General features: G+C 39.1%; 1 protein-coding gene across 6 annotated transcripts in view; it reads left to right on the top strand.

Moving 5' to 3' along the window:
* Positions 1-22,316, top strand: part of LOC149691713 (agrin-like) — a 390,035-nt gene that overhangs the window by 278,036 nt on the left and 89,683 nt on the right. For all 6 annotated transcript variants that reach the window (XM_089869112.1, XM_089869111.1, XM_089869109.1 and 3 more), the window contains one exon: positions 19,979-20,215. In XM_089869112.1, coding sequence (XP_089725238.1) covers positions 19,979-20,215 — 237 coding nt within the window. The remainder of the gene's footprint in view (positions 1-19,978; positions 20,216-22,316) is intronic.

Below are 22,316 nucleotides of genomic sequence, written 5' to 3'. Positions count from 1 at the left end.
ACCTAGAGCAGAGATAAAATACCTTTTAAATCCGGATAAAAAACCAGAGGCTCTGGAGCAAATAAAAAAATTGGGGGATGCTTGGAATAAGATGTAGAATGTACGCTACCAGGAATACATACAGCTAATTGGAATAATTATGCTCCCATATTAATTTCTATGGGAGTTTTGTGGGCCGGGCTTGAGAATTTACTTACAAAATACGTTGAGAAAATGGATGGTTCCTAGTAGCTGTATGCATTCCTAACGCTACCGATAGCCATCTCCCAACTCCTAGCTAGTTATTTATAGCTTCCTTGCCCCTAAGTTTGCTTTCATTTGTTTTCTAAGTCCATTCGTGTAAAGATACGTAATACAGAGTAAGTAATATAATGGGGAAAAATATAGTTTTGTTCGTAGACTCCCGTTACATTAACGAACTCCATTCGAATTGGAAAAAAACAAAGCTCAAAACGAATTTTTTAAGGCTTAGGAATGAGCTTCGATTGGGTGGGAGATTTAGGGTTTACTAGGGTTAAAAGAGAGGGGTTGGATAATTGCCATTTTTGGTTTTGTTATGTAATAAAGTCAGCTATTTGGAATCTTTAAGAATAAGCCCTAGACCCATGTTAATATCTGTTTGAAGGTTAGGGGAAGGGTTTAAAACTTTTAGTAACAGCCCCCCCCCCGCCTTTACTTCCTCGCTTTTCATTGGTTAATACAAATATAGCACCCTTGATCTACTAGTTCAAAGAGAACTTGTTTACATTCGTATTCAGCGCGGATAGGTCGATAGTTAACATCAAGGTCACGTGAATTCTAAGTTCAAATATATTAGACGTGACGTCATGGGTGGCGGTCTATAACTCCTCCCCTTTCGTTTAAGCAGATAAATGCAAGTCAAAAATTCCAAGTAATGGAAATCGATGTATTCCTGATATAATACATTGTCTTTCACTAATAACCCACTGAAATTACATGGAATATTAATAACTAATGAAATACACCTGGTGGGTTTTGCGGATTAAGAAAAAACAAAGTAATTTCCTTTTTAACTGTCCAACATCTCGGTTGGAATCATTCGAAGCCAGGAAAGAGAAAAAAATCGCTCTGATGGTTTAAGGAAAAAGAAGAGCCTCGGTTATACAAAAGAATATATATAGAGAAGTTCGACTGAGAGAGGGGGTTGAATAAAAACGGAAGTTCTCCTAGGAACCGGAAGTGGAGTGTACATAGGTTACAGTAGAGAACGCCTGACTTAAAGCGAACTCGGAGTTAGCTAGGCCTTGGTTCAGATCCCAGTAATACCGAAATAAGAAAAGAACAAGATGGCCCAAGGGCTGGGCCTTAATAGTAATTTTACACGGCTCACGTGACCCCCCGTATAGTTGATCTCCAATAAATCGTACAACTAAAAACATTTCTGAAACGCAATCGTGTATCCCCTTAATTTCTAATAACGTCACATTTCAAATAATATTAATGAAACTAAATTGTGCACCCCACTAAAGTATAATTTTTCAAAACCATACGAATCAAATAATGTATCTAAAACCAAATCCTGGATCCCCTAAACCAGAAATCACTATGACCGTAAACCGTCCCCTCTATTTTACGAAACCTAACCTAACCTAACCTAACCATTCAGCATAATCTCTGATGTATCACGCGCATGGTGCCGTTTCTTAAATTTTAACGGAATAAAATTCCGTGTAAAATTAAAAAAGTGCAGTAGTGCACGAAAATTATCATCTTGTTTCCCTTCACTCAAAAAAGCCCGCGAGATTTAAACTACCTTTCTTTCCTCTCTCTCCGAGCGGGATGCCCCCTCTCCCTCTTCCCCCTCTCACTAATATACCAGGCAGGCAGTTCTCTCTCTACGCGGAGCTTCGTATCGCCACCGCGTACGCTAGCGATCTCTCTCTCTCATCGTAAGCGTACGTTTCGCGGACGCGACCGGTTTCCCTCTCTCTCTCATCGTAAGCGTTCGTTTCGCGGACGCGTCCGGGACAGGGACAGGGACAGGGACAGGGGTTTTGGTGCCGTTTCTTAAATTTTACCGTAATTAAAATTACGTGTAAAATTAAAAAGGGCAGGAACATATACATTTATATATATATCGAGACTTGAGGGATTTATTCGCCTTGGCAATTTGTAAAGTACGTTCGTTATCTAAGGATGAATGAAGGGAAAGTCAGGGAATTGTAGATGGGAATGTAACTATTATTGCCGTTCCCTGTATTAATTATCTAAGTACGAATAAAAGAAACTCCCGCGCGCCTTATTCACGAGCCAGGATCCTTTTTAATATATGTTCACGTGCATTCAGTGAATGAAGTTAATACGGGGAAGGTGGAAAGCGTGTTATTATTAGAACAGCCTTTTACTTTATTAATCGTTTCGCCACACGCATTGATATATTGAAAGAAAGGAGAACATGCTATAGCAAACCAGCGTTGCCGGCGCAAAAAAAAAACCTAAATCAAGTGGAAATGGGCCTTTTCCTCAATTTTGCCGCCGCAACTCTCGAGTTGCCGTTTTTTCCTTTTATTGGGTTGCATGCCGATATACAATTTATATACTTTTGAGGGCGAGACCCGCTATAGGGTTCGGGTCCCCAATGTATTGTGATAGAGGGGAATGGAATGTAAGAAGTGTATTGGTAGTACAACTAACTTTCATATCTGATGGTCATGTACAGGTACTTATCTTCATTTGCCCCTAATTTATGCTTTTGGCCTTGGTTCAGTTGAATTATACCTTTAACTGAAGGTAAGTTAAGGTAAGAGCGAGGGGTTGTTCACTGAGATGTTTCACGCTGTACCTTCACTAAGAGAATTACTTTGAAATTCTTGACTCTGATTACGCGAGTAATGGGTGTACAGGGAGTTGGGGAGTGATAATCACCTCGGATGTACGTAAAAGTAAAATGAATTGTTACGTTTGTATGAAGGCCCATTCAGAGAGTCTCTTTGGTCGGTAATTGATTAGGCTAAGTTCACACAGATTGACTTTTGTTTCTGGCAGTGGTCTAGATGGCAGCACCTCGTTAGCGCTTTTTCTTTAGCCATAGCTCACTCAATCGTGCTTAACTGACGCGTGATCGAATGAGCTACTACGCTTTAGCAGACGATATTTGAAAAGGTTTAGGATTCTTGACTCTGTAGTTGTTATTTTTGATTCAAAAGTCTTGGTTATTAAATCACTTCAGATACGGTGCTACTCGTTTAAAAGTCGTCTGCTCTGGCGTCTGAACAGGGAAATGAACCTGTCGAAATTAACGAGGCGACCGTTGACGGAATCGAACGTAAGATTTTACTCTATAGTCTCAGAGAGAATTTAGAAGGGGAGTGGAAGGCCCCCCCCCCTTTGACTCTATTAAACGTGATGACACCCAAACAAGATGTCGCGTTGAGCTTTTTGGGGTAGGCGAGTTTCCGGTCACGTGTTCTAAAATATCTCTGTTACAAACGCATCATACCGGAAATCGACCTGCCTAGATAACGTTTAGCAGACGACGTTGCGCTACATTCCAAACCACCCCTTCCACTCCCCTTCTAAATTCTCTCTGATAGTCTGAACGGACCTTAAGTCAAACTTTAATAATTTTAAAGAATCGCTTAATTAAACGGCGAAGAAGTATTATCGATCAGATTTGTAATTAAATTCTGCGAAATTATATCTGGAATAATATTCTTCATCAATAACAAGGAAGGAAGGCAGTTTGACTTCGAACCCCAATTTTCTCAATTCATTATTTTGTTTTCACTTATTTTCCGTAAATTCTTGGATTTCGTATAGAACCGATGGGGATCGTTATTTTAAATAATTAAGCTATAAATATAACTGGAGCGTGCATGCCTTCTGGATTCCCTCTGTTATTTTTCCTTTCTGTTTCTACCGCGAAAATAATAGGCTTTTAGTAATACCAAGAAGTGATATCTAGATTACTAGGGAGAAGGTATAATAAATTCGCCGCATTTCTAGCTTTATCTCCAGTCCAAACATATAGTAGGTTCGGAGTTAATTCCCGCCTCTAAATTACAACCAGCATCTCATTGGTTCTTGAAAACTCACGTCAGCGCGACGCGAATGACGAAAATTACTTATTTTCCGACTGAGGAGAGGCGAAATAGCCCGGCCTCCTTTTACGTCCCCCCTTGTATTTTGAAAGGGGGGACTGTGACTATGGCGCGCGAATACTTAAGCATCTTATACCTTTTCCCTAATAAACTAGATATCACTTCTTGGTCTGTATACTAGAAGAAGATCCTGGCCGACCGCTCCCAACTCCCCCGAATTCAGATACATTATTTTCCTTCTGTCTGTCTGTCTTTTCCACTTTTCCCGAACTCCATCGTCTGTCGGTACACGCGGCCTGGTTTGATAAGGATCTCTTTAACTTAACCACCAAGAAACGTAAAGCATGAAGTTGTCCATTTTGCACAATGAATGTAGAACTGAGGAGAATTAGGATATATCATGAATTAATTTCAAATGATATGTTTCTCCATAAGTTTGTCACTGGTTGCAAACTGGAGCTTGCCACGAAGTGATTCAAGTGGGTCATAGATTCTGGGTAAAGCGACGCCTGGTGAGTCGCTGTCTAAAGCTTAGTACAGACTAAATAGGAGAAGATGGACTGCAAAACTAACCGTTGTTCTGCTAGAACCAGCTCGAGACGTAAGTCTCTAGATAGCATTACGAAGTATAGGCACTGTCATACTTATGGTAGGAACATATCTTATAAACTTATGATGTAAGTGGTTCCGAAAAGGGTAACATACCACCGAAGTACAGTATGGGCAATCGATTTGTTCAATATTCACGCTTTAAAGGAAGTAATTCATGCAGAGTTTTGAGGCTGTACAAGCCGGAGTTTTGCTATAACTTCCTGTTTCAAGCTCTCTGCAAGTGGCAAACGGAAATGCAATGTAGGAAGACCTTGTAGTTGGTGGTGGTACACATACGCCTTTTTGGTGGATATAATCTTACCAATGGCTTCTTCGGGATGAAATAAACTTGGGAGTGGGGGAAGGAGGAGGTGGCGACTTTCAAAAGTACAGTATAAAGTTTTCCCGCCAATGACTCGAGCTGTATGTACGGCGTATAAACTTTTTGGTAGAAAGCTGAAAGCTGGTATAAAGCATCATTTGAATGCTCGGATGCGTTTCTATCCCTATATATATATAGCTTATATTTTTCTCTAGCTTGTATTCCTTCTCTCAAAGTCCACACTCAAATATTTCATTCGTAAAATCCTATTAGGGTAAAACACTTTGTAAATCCTCCTCTCACTCCCTCCAACAGCTTTTTCCGAGGTCTTGGATAGTTGTTAGTTGAAACATGTTCATAAGATATGTTCCTTCCATAAGTTTGTCACTGGTTACAAACTGCAGCTTGTCATGAAGTGAATGAAGTAGCTCATAGATTCTTGTAAAGAGACGCCTGGTGAGGTGCCGAAACATAAGTTCGAAAAATATGTTCCTTCCATAAGTTTGTAACTGGTTACAAACTGGAGCTTGTCATGAAGTGATTGAACTATAGGTCATAGATTCGAGGTAAAGCGGCGCCTGGTGAGGCGATGTCAAAGGCTTAGTAATGCAGACTAAATATTAAGATGGAAGTTCTGCAAAACTAACCGAGTGTAGTACTTCAATTCTAGCTTGTCGTTCCGCTAGAACTAGCTCGAAGTACAGGTAGTGTCATGCTTATGGAACATATCATATAAACTTATGGTTAAAATCTTTGGCAACTCCGATACTGTGTATGCCTCTACATTAAACCCATACTTATGTAAATGATTTAGGGTTATGATTTATTTTATATAAGATATACAGAATTAGGAAAAATTGTTCTGAGAAGTGGCATTCCCCTTAAATTTTTTGGTCTGTTCCTATGGTGTAGTTCGATTTCTCTCGTTTCAAACCAATTTCTAAGTTCGTAATTCCTGGTTTACTTTAATTATATACTTTCAGAATTGATTTCAGTAAGTGAGATGGAAGGTTTCACTCCTATATTTTTATCCCGTATCACCTGACCCCACGCTATTGGGTTCTGTACGCCTACTAGAGCCTTGGATTTTAGTGAACAGTAACATAATCGATGTTGATGATGATGCGAACGGACCCAATAGCTGGTTAAAAACACTTTTCCAGAAATGATTATTCTCTGATTACGATTTCAATCGCTCATTCCCTCTGCTTATATCCCTGTTTTGAAATAGATGATGGCAGCCTTTGACAACGCATTACGCGCATGCGTGTATGATAATTATCATCCAATCTTGAACGTAACAAATTTGAACTAAACCGAAAACGACGTGCAATATTGTATTTCCTAATCATGACCTTTGAACTCAAAAGGAATAGAACCCGATAGAAGGTGTGCGTGTGTAAAAAGCTCAACAAAAGAGCTTCGTTTAAGCCTTGGAGTTTATTTACAAACATATATATTTTTTGAAATCAGAATCAGAACAATCCCTTCGTTTTCATTTATGCATAAAGTTAGTTCATCACAAAAACCTCTTATTTATACGAGCATTGGTGTATGGCAGGTGAACAGTTTTACAGGCGCTCATAGAGATAGCATTAGGTCCCCCGCTGCCACCACAAACATTTGCGCATTTTGTTGGACTTATTAACTTCTGCTGCGCTCCCCCAATTGTAGGGAGCCGCCCTGTTTCAAAAGGGCGTACCATTGTACGGCGAACAATTAAACCTGTAAACCTTAAACCTGTAAACCTGTAGGTGGATTCAGCCTATAAGTTGGCTTCACTGCGAAAAATATAATATTGAAATTGAAGTTTATTGTGCATAAAAAAAGTTGCAAAGCAACTCACGAGAATATACACATGTTGCACATTTAAAATACAGAGTATACATAAATTAAATAGTATCTTATGATATATATTAAAATTCTAATTTAATTTAGTTATTACAAGATAACAACTGCACTGAATGACACTACCACCCTCTCTTTTTGCAACACCCTGTATATAAAATAACCTAACGAATGAAGCCATTTGCAAATTTCGTACACGTGGTGTCGGCTTAATTATTCGTATTCCTGGAAAAGCCGATTTCTCTAATTAGTCCCAGCACGGCCTGTAGTTCTCTCATAGACGTCGCCTCGAAATGAGGGTATGTCCAGGATTCAGGAAGAGACTGCTGCGAAGGAAACTACGTTAGAACGAATATTTGATTAGCTCACATACGCTTGGACTGCTCGGACACCTCCCGAGTTCCACGTTAAAAGGACGCCGACGCTAATTTCAAATACGACAAAGATTTAATCGAGTTAAAGTTTTAGGAGAAACACCTATAAACCGTAGAATCTCTTTTTAAATAGGGGTTGAGGTTGGAAGGGGGGGGGGAAGAATTCCTCAAAAATTGGCTTATTATATTTACATAAAGTAGCTGGCCTTTGTTTGATAAAGTTTGTAACTGACGTATTTTTGGTTTGAATGTTTTGAAATAGCGAGTGATTAGATTTTTGTATGTATGTTACGTGCCCAAAAGATAATTGGGCCCCAAAGGACATTACGCCTGTCTGTAGGACCTAGGAAACCAGTGTATTAAATGGGAGGGAAATCGGTTGAAAAGCCTGACGTTTTTCTGTGAAGAAGGTTTTTCTCTTATATATTTTTGGCCGCCATTTTTCAAGATGGAGGCTGATTGGAAAAATATTTTTTAACGCGCGCTTAATACTTAAGAGTAACGTCCCTGTAAAATTTCAGCCTTTTAAGTAAAGCGGTTTGGACTGGGAGTTGATTATAGTTAGAAAGTAAGCCAATCAATCTGGACTCTGACTTACATTAATTTAGATAATTACTAAGACTGTTCTAACTAATTAATATAAATTTTGACATACTTCCTTAAAGTGCTTTTTTAAAAATTAGGCCTTCAATTTAAATATATAGACTAATTTTAATATATTTTCTTAAAAACCCTATTAAAGAATTGACATTTTTTTCCATGACAAAATCTGATTGAAAATACACTAGAGTAGGCCGCGACTAAAATCACTTGACCCAATATATTAAGTCTTTTCCCCCTTGAATAGCCTTCTACTGTTGCGTCAAATGAAATATGTCGTCGGTATAAAGGGCCTGCCATCAACCTCTCACCCCGTCCTACGCAATTAAAAATATTTCGGCCCGTCGTTCCGTTAAATTAGTTTTGGATGGAAATTTTTCTCCATCTCCAGGGCGGGACTCCTTCCGTAGATCACGTGACTGATCGCGTCTTTTCTCATTTGCTTCCTCGTCCTTTAGTTCCAGAGTCCTTTCTTTTTTTTTTTTTTTAGAACCTCGATGAATTATTAATAGGTATAAATTGTTCGCTTGCTTCTCCTGTTAAAAACCAAGACCAAGGCTTAGGAAAGTTAGCAAGCAATGATGAGTTAGGATTCGAAGGAGGGGGGAAACGCATTTTTACATTTTTCAGATTTCACGTTAATGAAAAATTATATTGTCCGTTACTCATTCCGTTCTAGCATCCTCTTTGTCTTGATGAAAAGGAGGAATGAATGAAATAGCGTAGGTCAGAGTTAGCTAGAGCTAGGGTCGTGAAAAGAGATGGGATTTGAAAATAATTGTGTTTCCCGCGTGACGTATTCTGCTACTAGGGCGAAAGGGAGGAATAATAATAAAAAACATCCGAAATTAACTTTCCGTCCATTTTTCCTCATTCCTAGAAGCAATCCGTTGGATGAATTTATGACGTAAGAAAGGCTAGTTTTCATTAGATGAAAAATTACGATGAAATAAATTGCCAAAAGTACATGGATAGAAACCCAAAGTACACTTCGTTGGAGTTTGATCGTGCCGTGTGATATTAGAAACCCCACCCCCTTTATATCTAAGAATAGTGTCGACCCCCGTTGCGTATGACTACCTTCACGACCGTAGCACAAGAAATGTGTGTGAGTAGGCTCAATATAGTATCCAATGATTTCTGTTTTATTTAAACCTTTGACCTAAGAAAAATATCTTCTCTGATTGCTTGGTTGGTTCGTGTAGGGGGTTGAGTGGAGGGTCGTTAAATTTCTTCTCATTTTACATGACGTCCACAACCAAAGGCTGGAAAAGGTTAACGAAGTATACTTTTCGTTTTTTCTCTATGAACTTTTGCTAAGGCGTTACTTAAGCCTAACTGTTCAAAAAATGAAATTATTTACATTGAAACTGATGCCTCTTTATTATCTTAAATAAAGATAGTTATAACTCATCCCACTTTGTATAAGAACGTTGTCTCTAAAATAAATTATTAAGCAATTAAACTTCTAGGAAACTTGTTAGTAAACACCGCCTGGGTTTTGTTCATTGTTGTTAAGTGAAAACAAGACCCTTAAACCCTTGGTAGAAAATTGATAATTTGTTGTTGCGTGCAATTCGGGCTTTTTTGAACCCATTTTCTTAAATTAACCGTCAAGAACAGAAGTGGTATTTTTGTAAGTCCTTATTACAGCGAAAATCCAAAAAAAAGAAAAAGAAAAAATGTATGTTTAGGGTTTGAGTTATTAAGGCGTAAATGCTTTTAGATTTCCCTAGCTCGTCAACTTACTTCCACAATCCGGACATAGAGGGGAAGTGGGTAGGGGAGGGGGGCTATAGCCTTACTTCCGCTTGGAGGGAATTGTCGCCTTCAATTTTTGAAACCTTAAAGGGCGGGAAAAGATGCTAATTCTACTTCCAAAGTCGCACTGGCGTTCCTTCCAGCGTTCCTATTCGAATAACCTTTCAACCCGAACTGTCCTGATGGCAGCTTCTAGCTCCCGCTCTTCTTCATCTCCTGGCTCCATCTTAACGTTCCATGGTGGTATTTTTAAACAATTCCCGGCGTCTTTCCGCGTAGGAACGTGTATGGAAGCGACTCACCCACCCTCTAGGGGTCATGAGTTCAGCTGCCTATGCTCCGTTTTCCCGCCAAATCCACTTTTACGCCCTGTCACTAAACATTTTTGTTTCTACTTCCTTGATTTCAAAAGTACCATCCACGCAGGAACCCAGAAGGGGAAAACCAAAGAGCATCTTCGCTATGGTTGTGCCTCTCTGTCATTAATATCAATACAATTGTACTCTTCCCAACCTTTCTCTCTCTCTCTCTTACACACATGTCATTTGTCGACTAGGCGGAGCCTCTGGGAGAATTTCCAACCGAACATGACATCGCTTTATATAGAGTCTTAAGGTTTTCCAGCTTTCTTTAGGTAAGTCTGGAATTAACTGAAATGGTTTGATGCAACCAAGAAATTCGAGAAAATACCGTTTAAAGCTTTGTTTCTTTGTGACGAAAGGCTGTCCAGTGTTTTGTTTTACATTGCTTCAAAGAGATTATGCAAATTATTTAGAAATACAGCTTCGCGGTCGTCCAGAATTTAAAATTCGCGTGTTGTTGGTCTTGTTTTAAACTTATTCCCAAGGTTTCGTTTATTGAGTTCAAACAAAAGGACTGCTGCGTATCATTTATTACACAGTTTCCAAAGGAGAAAAAGGACACAAAGCCCATGCACTAACGTCACTCTTTATTCGTATTCAATTCCCTTTTTGAATACACATTGTTTTTAGAAACGCAAGTTAAATAAAAAAAACTCAGGTATGCAAGTCCTTTCTATTCCGTGATCAGTGATTGACGTTTACCAGAATGCGATGCAAAAATTGGTTGACTTTTCAATTTTGGTACAAATATTTATAGACCAATAAACGTTTATAGAGACGATACGAATATTATTTAGGCCTGTTTATATTTTGTCTATAACACCATATGGCAGAGATTGTTTACTATAGTTAGCCACTGTTTTTCCTCAAAACGGTTCTCCCCGTCTTCGTAGGCGCCAAAGCAAAGATCCAAAAGTGACGTAGGATGACCCTATTTTACGGTATATGGTAGTGTCCTAAAGTATTTTACCTCTATCTGTGTTGTTTTGACCTCCCTTTTCGAGCTGCGTTTCTCCGGGCATTTTCATTCACATGTCGTTTCCAGCCGGTGTATGAACTCTTCGCGCCGCGCTTACATTGAAAACCTCGTGGTTTTTTCCTTGCCTGGGTTTTCTCGCTTTGCATGGCTCGTTCGATAAAATTGGAAATCTAGATTGCTTGGGTGGGTGTTACTTCGTATTCGGCTTGCGTTTCAAACATTTGCAAGAGAATCCTTCTTTCCCACCTAATAGAATTTGGTTTCTAAATGCCTGTTCAGACGGTACAATTTTTTGAGCAAACTAGTTGGGCCGTATGAACCGAAGTTGGATAAGTTGAACTACCAAGTTGACCCCTGACCCATCATTGCTGGCTCAACGTTATGACTCATCTTGTTAAATCAAAAGTTGTGTCGTCTGAAAAGGCCTTAAGAACATGGGCAATTCTTAAAAAACAGTGAGAAGCAGAGATGGCTGTTTAAGAGCGATCCATTGTATAGCAAGGTCAAAGGTTACTCCAAATTAGGTAATTTTATTTATTTTACCCTAAAAGTAAACAGTTTCTAGCGCAAGATGAAAGAAGTAGAGCTAGCTGATAACCTAATTTAAAATGAGGCGCGATTCAAAGAGGTCAAAGTTCACGTCTTTCTTTTTGTCACTTTATATAGGTATGGGGTCACATTTTCTTTAAAATAAATCGTCAGCTATTTCGATGGAGGAATCTTTTTGGCCCAATTCCCTTTCATTGTAAGACGACGGTTGGTCGTTTCGAGGGGTCAAAGTTCAAATTTTAGGTCATTCCGTATAAAGCCTTGAAAATCGATCTAGTCGCGCGAATGGGGGGGGGGGGCGCTAGAGAAAACGAGGCGGAGGTCGTTTGATGAATTCGAAATTTGGCGATTTATTTATCGCGGCAACATTTCGGGCCCAAGATCATTTATTATATGTCTATATATGAAGCGAGAGAGAGCGTAGTAGCGCTCTAGCTTGAAAAGGTTATCGACTTAATACGTTTTTAATGCCCATCCAAGCTATAACGGCCTTCGACAGCCGAGGAGGTATACCTTTCCTAGTTATCACTCAGAAGGAAGCCGCTAGGCCTTGGTTTCCTATAATTAAGCCCCCAAGATTTCAAAGTAGAAAAAGAAACCGTTTAAGGGATGAAGTTAAAAAGAAAAAAGGGGAAAAATAAGTTGAGAGAGAGAAAGAGAGGGCGCCAAAAAACCCTCTATCCAAGAAAGAGTAAACCGCTAAGAAAAGATACCCCAACGTCCCATGGATGGTCTAGAGTTTCAACAAGTAGATCGCTCGCTCGCTACTCTATGGATGGTCTGGTGTCCCCTCAACACTACTCGAATGCCGTTTTTCCGATTTTCTCAGCCACCTCGAGGGTGAGAATAAAAGTTGATTAAACCAAAGTACTCAAGTGATCTTTGATGGTGGTATCCATTCAAGACTTATCATGATAAGACTGAAGTAATGCATCATGACATGATGAAAATGTAATTCCTGTTTTTTGAAGGGTGTTCCAAATGGGGAGGATAATTATAGAGGACCGAACAACAGTGGGATGGTTAGTTCTATGGTAAATGTTCAATTTTGAGTCGAAAATGTATGTAACTTCTATATCTAAACAAGTTATGATTTGAGTGTTTTATTGATGACCCCTTAGCATTGTTGTCCATTTTCTTACTTATTAAAGTTAAGGGGTCATCCATAAAGCATTCTATTCATAACTTGTTTAGGGGATGTCATAGAAGTATAGAACATTTTCGTCTCAAAATTGATTTCCATAGAACCAACCTGAACTACACTTCGGTCCTATAATAACCCACCCTTTTTGGAACACACTGTTTTACTTCTGTCTTATGGAAAAGGATGCTAATGTCTAGAGTAAGCGTTAGAAATAGAGAGCATCGTCTTACAAAGAGTTGCTTCTTTTTTCCTGAGATCGTTACTGTCTGCATAAGAGAATAGCTGTCAGTGATTTTAGCCCTCAATTCCCACATTCGATCCTTTTCCCTTACTCTCGTGTCTTTTCTGCTCTTTGTGTGGCCACTTTTTCTATCCGAGTCTCGTTTTCGAATACTCCATGGAATTACAAAGAGATAGTGAAATGAAAATATTGAACGAAGAATTTTATGTGACGCCAAAACTTTAATTTTACGATTTAATTTGGATACGAAATAGACCATTTCGATGACATAACTAAGAGGGGAAAGACACGGGGGGTAAAACTTTGCCTTCCATCTCGCTTTTGGCGCCTGCGCTGTAGTCTCTTCGTATCGTTTCATGATAGTGTGTAGAGACGGATGACAATGCATTAACCCTTTTGTATGTCCCAATACTTAGATTTGCCTACCACTTTTTTAAAGCGATAAGGTCTATTATGAAATACTTGGAAGCTCTTATTGTAACTGTAGTTGTGTGCCTGATTCCTAATTGATATATTAATTATTTTAAATAATAATTAGAATTAAAAAGTCTAGACGTCAATTAAATTAAGTTTAATTTAAATAGACCATTCCCTTAGTGAGTGACCAAACAGTGACCACAGGGGCAGGGAAGGTCACCTTCTTGGGTTATTTCTCAGCAGGCACCAAGAAGCACCGCTAGAGGGCAGTGCGAGTTGGCTAGCCTCCCTCCCTCCGCGTGTTGTGAACTCGGGCTGTAGCTCCGTCTGGTGTTGTCTCTTGGTTGGTGGACTGTACTCCCGCCTGTGTGTTGGCTTGTCACAGAAAGCTATTGTCTTGTAACCTTTGAACCAAAGATACCCTTTACCGTCCCTTTTAAATACAGTAGAATCTTGGGCAGCGAATGAGGCGTGATCTCGACACCAATAAGATTAGAAGGGGGTTGAAATACGTGACAACCCGTATATCCATGCGGGCGAAACTTTTAGAAAAGGACGTTCAAAGTGAATGGGTAAAAATTGCTTGCTAGGCCAGCTAGAAAAATTCTCCCCCTTATACATTTTTACGCGCTCTACTCGGCTTTCATTCTGGGCCACTAATAAGTGTGTCGTCGAATGTTTACGTTGCTATCAAAAATTCGGAACCTCGCTTGGACTCAAAGTATAAAAGAGCACTCCTTTTTCACGCAGTGTATACTATACAAAAGTCGTCGTCCGAGTACCCAGCCGGCCGGCCGGCTACACTTTTGTGTAGTAAACTAGAATTTCATCACTTTATAACAACAGAAGTTAATCACTTAAAGGAAATCTTAATTTGTTGAATTTAGGAAAGAGGTGGGATGGAATAGAAATGTTAGTGCTGGGTCATGAGCGGCAATGAAAGGATCCCATAGTACCTTGCGCAGGTTCCTTTGGTGCAACCTTTGGTAGGGTATGTTAAGTGCTGCCGCGTAGCGTCGTTTAAAAGTAGAAGCTATTTCCCACGAATTATAGGTTCTGTTTTTTGACCCAGGGGCATTGTTGACGTTTTGTACCAGGGACGACTCTAGCGAAACACTGAGGATGCTGGATCACTGCTGTAGATAGGGGTGCAGAGATAAGGTTATATCACAAGTTCATAAGATATGTTCCTCCGTAAGTTTGTCACTGGTTACAAACTGGAGCTTGTCATGAAGTGAGGGAGGTAGGTCATAGATTCGAGGTAAAACGACGCCTGGTTCGTTTTGGCGCTGTAAAAGACTTAGTAAAGCAGTGTAGCGATTCTTTCTATTCTTAATTATTGAGTTTTAATTTCAACTCTCAAGGACTTACCTTGAGTCTCCTGGCACTACAAAAAAATCACCATTGGCCCGGGAATACTCGCGTACCGGTGGAAAGGGTTGGGGTAGCGAGACGTATCTATTTGTCTAGGGGATTTGTATTAATTTTAAGGTCAGTTTATTGTCTAGGGGATTTGTAATAATTCATAGGGTGTTAGGGTTTGCCAAATCTTAATAGTTTTATTAATTTAACACTAACGTAATGGATGCATCCTAACAGATTAATTAGTATAATTAGACAACATATTCTGTCATTAACTGAAGGTTAATGACCCACAATATTAATATTTCTTATTTTAGAAATGTCTCTAAGAGTCTAGGTTTCGTGAGAACCTTCCTAGTAACCAAGTGGTTATTCACGTAAAACGAATAATTAGTTGAAAGAGTACTTTACGTGTCGTTGTTACATCTTCGGTGCTGTGGTCTTGACCCGCGTTCTTTGGATTTGATCGTCCGGTCTCCCGAAGTCTAATCGCGGGGCGCGCTGCAGTTTTTCGTCGAAAGTTAAAACTCAATAATTAAGAATAGAAAGAATCGCTACAAAATGGGAGTAGAAGTACCGGTGTTTCCCTGGCCAAGGAAACCCAAGTCTTTTCAGGAGCCCCAAGTATTATTTCAATCTCTATATGAAAGGTCAACGACCAGCGCCTTTCTTTCATGGAGATGGGGTTTTGCTTTTTAAATTTGGAATTCGAATCCTACAATTTCCTAATTTACTAATTTTAATACTAATTTTAACTCAATTTGAATGTTATACCGTAATTTAACACTACAGCAGACTAAATAGGAACTTAGATGGAAGCCCTGCAAAAATTAATCAACCGAGTGTAGTACTTCAATTCTCGCTAGTCGTTCTGCTAGAACTAGCTCAGTAGCATTACGAAGTATAGGTAGTGTCAAACTTATGGAACATATCTTATGGAGATTCGACTCCTTCTCATCTCTTTCCTCCATGCCGTAATGTTCTCACCATGTTGAGCACGTGGATGACAAGCTTATATATATATTTTCACACCAATTGATGATCTTTGAACAGTATGCCGCCTGTTCTCGCGATTCCTGGCTCGAGCGCACCGATCGATTCAGTTGAAAAGGGCTCGAAAAGGGGAAGTAGTAGCGAAACCAGGGGGAATCCCGGGATGAGAACCGCCAGTAGAGAGGAGAGAGAGAGAGTTGAGACGCTTTCCAGAAGCTTTCCCATGCAGTTAAAGGGTAGAAACGTCGACAGAGCCTGCTAGAGGCCAGTGTGAGCTGTTAGGTTCGGCCGGGCCTTAGCGAAATTCCACGAGATATTCCCTTCCATACGGGCCGGGTACCGGACGGACGCTGTTAAAACTCGCGACAGCACGCGCTTTTCAATCCAATAAAGGAATATCAAGCCGCTACTGGAAACGTTATACTTTAAATTAAAATCATTTAACATAAATAAATGCGGGATCAAGGTTTGATAATTTACTCTTTTTTCTAATCCTGGAGATCCTGGAGTGGATATTTATTTCACTGTAATTGGATTGTCATTCCCGAAACGTTATTACTTTTAAAAAAATATTGTTTGCTTCGGTAACTTTCTCCGAAGGATTTATTTTGATGTAAGTCTCTTAAATGGCAAGTTTTTAAGACTCAACTCAACGTTTCGTTGACGTCAGTGGAAATAAGCTTTGGAAGATATACTTATTTATTACGTAACTCCGGTGATATCTTGTACGGCTAACGTCAAGGGCGTAAAAACTGCAAAGAAAAATATAATAAACAGTTCGTCGAAACCCATTAGATGTATCCCAGACTACCAAATATTTTTCATGCCTGGTTACTGGTACGAAATACGCTGCTAAACTATGTTATAGACACATTTTCGCGCCTTCGTTCTGTCAACCTTTTACTATAAAAGACTAAAAGGTTTAGCAGTAAAAAAAGAAAACAATATGATCACTGTCACTAAATTTTATTAAATTAAGAAGGAGTATACATTTGAAGAAGAATTTAATATGGACCCGAAAATAATCACGAGAATTTGACTTCAAGATTGAAGTCTAAAATACAAAAATATTCATCTAATAAAATAATATTTTATTAAAAATAACAAATTAAAATTTGATATAAAAAGAAATATTTCAAGAAAAAGGGGTCAATCAGTTCAACCGAGAAGAAATAAAATTCGACTGAATGCTAATTTTCTTCAATTGGTTTTTTTTTTAATTCCCCGAACTGAAATCTTCGAATTTTCGAAAATTCGAAAATATTCAAGAATTTGAAAGAAAAATATATAGGGAGCAAATAATAATAATAAAAGAAAACGAAGAAAAGAATTTTACAAGAAGAAAAAAAAATAAAAAAAATAAAGGATCTCGAAATTTCATCTTCTAGAATCTTGCCTTAAGAAGAAGGAATGTGTGTAAAATTTTAATCATCACCTTTCGCTTCTTTTTCTCCCCCTCCCCATTTCCCCCCCTTCATTTTGAACCCAGTTATTCTTTAAAATAATCGAGTACTAGAGTCGACAAGTGTTTTCCCTGGCTGCTTTAAGAATTAGCTTTTTTTTTTTCTCTCTCTCTCTCTCTCTTCTTCCCCACCACTTCTTTTTTTCTTTATCATTTTCGTGATCCTAAATTCGTTGAAACGCGAGTAACTAGCTAGCTAGAACACCTCTTACGCGACGAACAATCTAGTATACTAGAATCACTGACAAAAGGAAAAAAGGAGAAAGAAGAAATTCCAGGAAAAGAATAAGAATTCTCACACTCTCAAGAAAAAAGAAGGAAAAAAGGAGGGAGAAGTTAAAAATATTCTTTTTTGGTGAAAATTTGAAAAGAAAAACCTGATGGGGAATGAGAATGAGATGCGATGAGAGAAACGGGGTAAGAAAAGACCTTTTTCTTCTCGGGACTAAGTTGATCAAGGAAACGGAAGAAACGTACGTTGTCATGGAGAAAGAATTAATGAAAAAGGCTTAGAACCTGTTAAGCCTTTTTCGTCTGTTTTTAAAAATCATCACTGGATTTACGCAAATTCTTCATAAAGGATGCGCCAATCACTAAAAGGATGCTACCGGAAGTAGAAGATGGACGCTGTTGTCATTATTGAGATCGGAAATGACGTCATTACCCAAACGGATCGCGATACAAGGCGCGTTGTCACGTGTCTAATTTTCCTATTAGTGTAATATTCCCCTCGACTGAGAGACCGCTGTACTTGCGCTTCCGTCTTTGGCTTTTAGCTGGGAATAGCGCCGTGAGCTTGCACGGATTCCTCTGGACTATTATTGGTAGTTAAGAAGATCGACACCAGGTGGATAAGTAGCGTTACATACGAGAGAAAGCTACAACTATGATTTGGGCGGGAAAAAACAGACGCTTCCCCTTTCCCCGCCTCTTACTCTGTGAAGTTTCCGTATCTTTGGACTCATTCCACTCAATCGAACTGAACTGTGAATACCGCTCTGTAATACCCCAGAACCAGACCCAGATCCCGCAAACCCAGAGTTACTGAACTGTAAGAGATTAAGCTTCGTTAAATATTCATCTTATTTAATCTAATCTAATCAAAATGATAATTAGTAGTGAGAGATTAAATTTAAATTACTTCGATTAACTTCGGCGTTTAAACCGAGTAAATAGGGTACTTTCAGTAATATCTGCTCATAAATGGCATTGGTAAATCGGAAAAGTTATTTTTGAACCATATGGACTCTGAAATTTGGAAGCGGTATTACCAATTATTGGTTAGGTGCTGGACATAAAAACAAATCTGATGGAAAACGGGAAACAATGTTTATCTAACACGTGACTATATCCTTCCGCGAGAAGGAGTATAGACCTAGCTTAGAAGTAATTCTACAGGTTGTATTTATCGTTTGTCACGAGGCGAGAGGGCCCGAGTTTTAATCGTAGTTTTCGAGATAACTTCTTGAAGTCGTCGGTCTACAGCCTACGGGAAAAGTTTTTATTTCTTTCATTTTGTGGCAGTGTTTACTTCTCGAACGTAGATATCTCAGGAGTCTTTCTTTGCTAAACCTACCACCGAGTTTGCGGACGTGGTTGTACACGTAGCTTCTACACCGATTGTTTGCGCAAATGGTTGGCGTGCCCAACGCGCTAGAGTCTAAACCAAAATAAGTAAATAGAAAAGAGAAAAACGAAATCGTAGCCAAGAAAAAAAAATAAAGAAAGAATGAAAGATTCGGCATGAGCTAGGAAGAAGGAAGGAAAAAAAGGGATAAATCCAAAGGAGAGAAAAGAAAAAAAATAGTGAAAAAAGAACAGACTATAGCGTAGAATCGATAGGAGAAAAAAAAAAGAGAGAGAGAGAGAGAGAGAGAGAGAGAGAGAGAGAGAGAGAGAGAGAGAGAGAGGGAGAAAGAGAGAGAGACAGTGAGAGGAACATTGGCTCCCACTTCCTCCGGTACACGCGTCTTTCTCCTGGTAACCCTCGCGCCAAATGCAGTGTGTGGGAGCTGATAAGGCTATCGAAGATTACCATGTTTGACTCTCACCTAGAAGCCCAACTTCATTCTATATGCAGACTCAATCTCCGCTACAGTCAGCGGCATTTCGTACCTAAGCCTCTGCCTTGCCTTGCCAGCAACGCGTTTGACCTTTGAACCCGATTCGCGTAAATTGTTCCTCCCACTATCGTTTTTTTTTTTTTTTTTTGCATTCAAATTTTCCTTCTAAGCCTGCTTCATTCTGGCTTCTCAATAAAAGTAAAGCCATTTTATCGTACCACCAACACCCAACCTTACGTCAATCAACAACTAAAAAAAAAGAATGAATTAAAGGAAGGACCGAAAGAGGGATCAATAATAAATGAATTTTCATTAGATTCAATATATTTTAAACTGAACGCGAGATTATGTGATAAAAGTGGTGCGGTTATTGTTTACGTAATATAATATTTTAATAACAATTTATTAATTGGAAGACGGGCGACAATGTTTTTAAATCGCAGTTTCGAACAATGTTTATCAAATTTTAAATGAAATTAATAATTTAATCCACGTTTACGTTTTCGAAGAAAAGAATTGTTTTAACAAAACTTTGAGACGTTATTAGAGCAAAAATAGACATAAAAGCGGGGTTAGCAATGTGACGTAAGCGTTTCTCCAATTCAACCTCGTATTTTAGTACAAAAAAAAAACACTTGAAAATATATTGGGAATTTTAAACAACGGAACAGTTTTAAATAGTCTTAAATCGGAATCGCGTTGGCCAAGGGTCAGAGTACGGTTTATTTCGTTCGCGCCAGTCGTGGTGGCGGACCATGCGGTTGCGGTCACCCGCCTATCAGGCCATATACTACTTCCTCTTAACCCATTTGACCCGACTGACCGAGACTTGCTACAAATTTCCCGCAGACTTGAAGAATCCTTGTCAAGACAAGGCTTGCAATTTCGGGGCCGAGTGTCGACCTTCCTTGGACGGTTCGACGTCCGAATGCGTATGTCTAGAGAGGTGTGCCACGTACGGAGATAGCCGAGGTTCTAGACCCGTTTGTGGCTCTGACGGACAGGATTATCCCAACATATGCGAGCTACGACGCAGTGCCTGCAAAGACATGAAGGACCTCTACGTCAAGTATCAAGGACGATGTGGTAAGTACTCTTCCAAATCTTTTATTTTGTTGTTGTAGGTAACATTAAGTAGTAATTTATCTAGACTAAAAACCAAGTTTATTAATTACTTTCATAAATCTATACATTTGATTGATGGCCATACTCGCGGACACATGGTAATACGGGCAATATATAATCGCTGACCCTTTGTTTTATCGAGTTATCCGCAACTTTTATGGTAATGTCAAGCCTCAAGCCTTGTCACTTGTCGTTGAATTGGTCTGATAGATAGGGGGCCATATACACTTGGTTCGGAGTTTGCACTTTGCGCTTCAATTGTAATAGGTTTATAGTTTGGTACTTTTGGTCACGTTTGTTGGCCCGATAATAGTATAAAGGAGCCATAACTAAGGCTTAATTCTCACGACACGCAATTTGGTGCATGCTGGCGGGGTTAAGTTGACTGGTGATGTTTGAGCTATCCCGGAGACTGATTGATTTGCCTATATGCTTTGGCGTTTTCCGGGAGTATAGCCCTTAATGTTTCCGAAGTTAGGAGAGAGTGCGGGCCTTCTAAACTCGAGGGCGTGCGGTAGTTTGGACCTTTATAGTAAACCACGCTATAGCTGCGAGTGTGTTTGGCAACTCTTCCCTTGTTAGCGTCGGACATTGAAAATTGAGTTCAACGCCACTAAATTGGCTATTAGAATGTCACATACCGTTTTCTCCTATAAGGACTTGGTGTTGAAAATTGCGAAGACGTTCCAATGCGTATGCGCAAAATGCCCCTAGAATTTAAATTGAAATATCTTGGTTTTAGGCTTAGCGAGTATGTTGTAATATAGAATGGATTAACCTCTTAATCTTATCAAACATCTGTTCGTTATTTAATCAGTGAATATGAATTCATTCATAATTTAATGCGTTGTTTAAGTTTATAAGATATGTTCCTACCATAAGTATGACACTTCCTATACTTCGTAATGCTACTGAGAGATTTACAACTCGAGCTAGTTCTAGCAGAACGACAAGCGAGAATTGAAGTACTACACTCGGTTAGTTTTGCAGAACTTCCATCTAGGTCCTATTTAGTCTGTACTAAGCCTTTGACAGCGCCAAAACCAGGCGTCCCTTTACCTCGAATCTATGACCTACGTCACTTCATGACAAGCTCCAGTTTGTAACCAGTGAAAAACTTATGGGAGAACATATCTTATAAACTTATGATTATTAATGCCATTTAAGTGTAGATCACGCCTCCAAAACATACATTCATTATCTTAATTCTTTTACCCAGAGTTATCTTTTTTTTTACAAAGCAAGTGCGAACTCAGCCTTTTTCAAAATTACCGGTAATAACAATAAAAACAAAACCCTGATCCAGTTAGTTTTAGCATCCTTAAGGCGGGAAAAGGAAAGCTATTACTTTAATATTTAAATAAGGTGCTTGCGCAAGAATCTCGAATCTAGCTTTCACTATTCACTCTCTAATTCCCCGTACGTAGCTCCAAAACATACTTCAGGAATCTTTAGCAAACGATTTCGGGCTACCCCTGGGCTAATGGTTCTCCAAATTCCTATATCCATTCTTGAATTCCAAAGGAAAGTCTTGGGGCCTAATAAAGGATGAAAAGAATCCACGCGTTCCTCTGCATGAAGCAAAGAGAGAAAAAAATAACTTCACCCTTTTTTTCTTCTTATGCACACACTCTGCAAATAAAGGATGCAAAATGCAATATCAAAGAGTTTGGTTCACAAGCGGGCTGGGCTAACCTATCGACTAAACCCTTTCCTATTTTGAGAGTTACAAACCTCTAGAAGGGTAACAAACGAGGGGATAGCCACACTGGCGAATTTCCCAAAACTCAATATTTCTCAGCTCAATCTGACACAAACTACATCGTTGTAAAACACCTCTGATGTTGAGTAACATCAGGTAAAGATATTTTTGTATTTATTGATTTATAGTCCTAAACTTTTAGAGTTATCACGACTATACAAAACAGAGAAAATTAATTAAGAGGTCATCGTTTCCACCTAACTATAGTAACCTAGTTTCAGTTCAAAGTAGGTTGAACTGAACGATACAAAAGACTGGCAACACTTGTGAAGTGTACATTTCTTTTTCTTTTTTGGGGAG

This window comes from Phalangium opilio, unplaced genomic scaffold, assembly GCF_054372755.1.
Source record: "Phalangium opilio isolate 3A_F unplaced genomic scaffold, DU_Popi_V2 ptg000025l_1, whole genome shotgun sequence".
NCBI classification, from domain to species: Eukaryota; Metazoa; Arthropoda; class Arachnida; order Opiliones; family Phalangiidae; genus Phalangium; species Phalangium opilio.
This window is presented reverse-complemented; position numbering and strand designations above follow the sequence as displayed.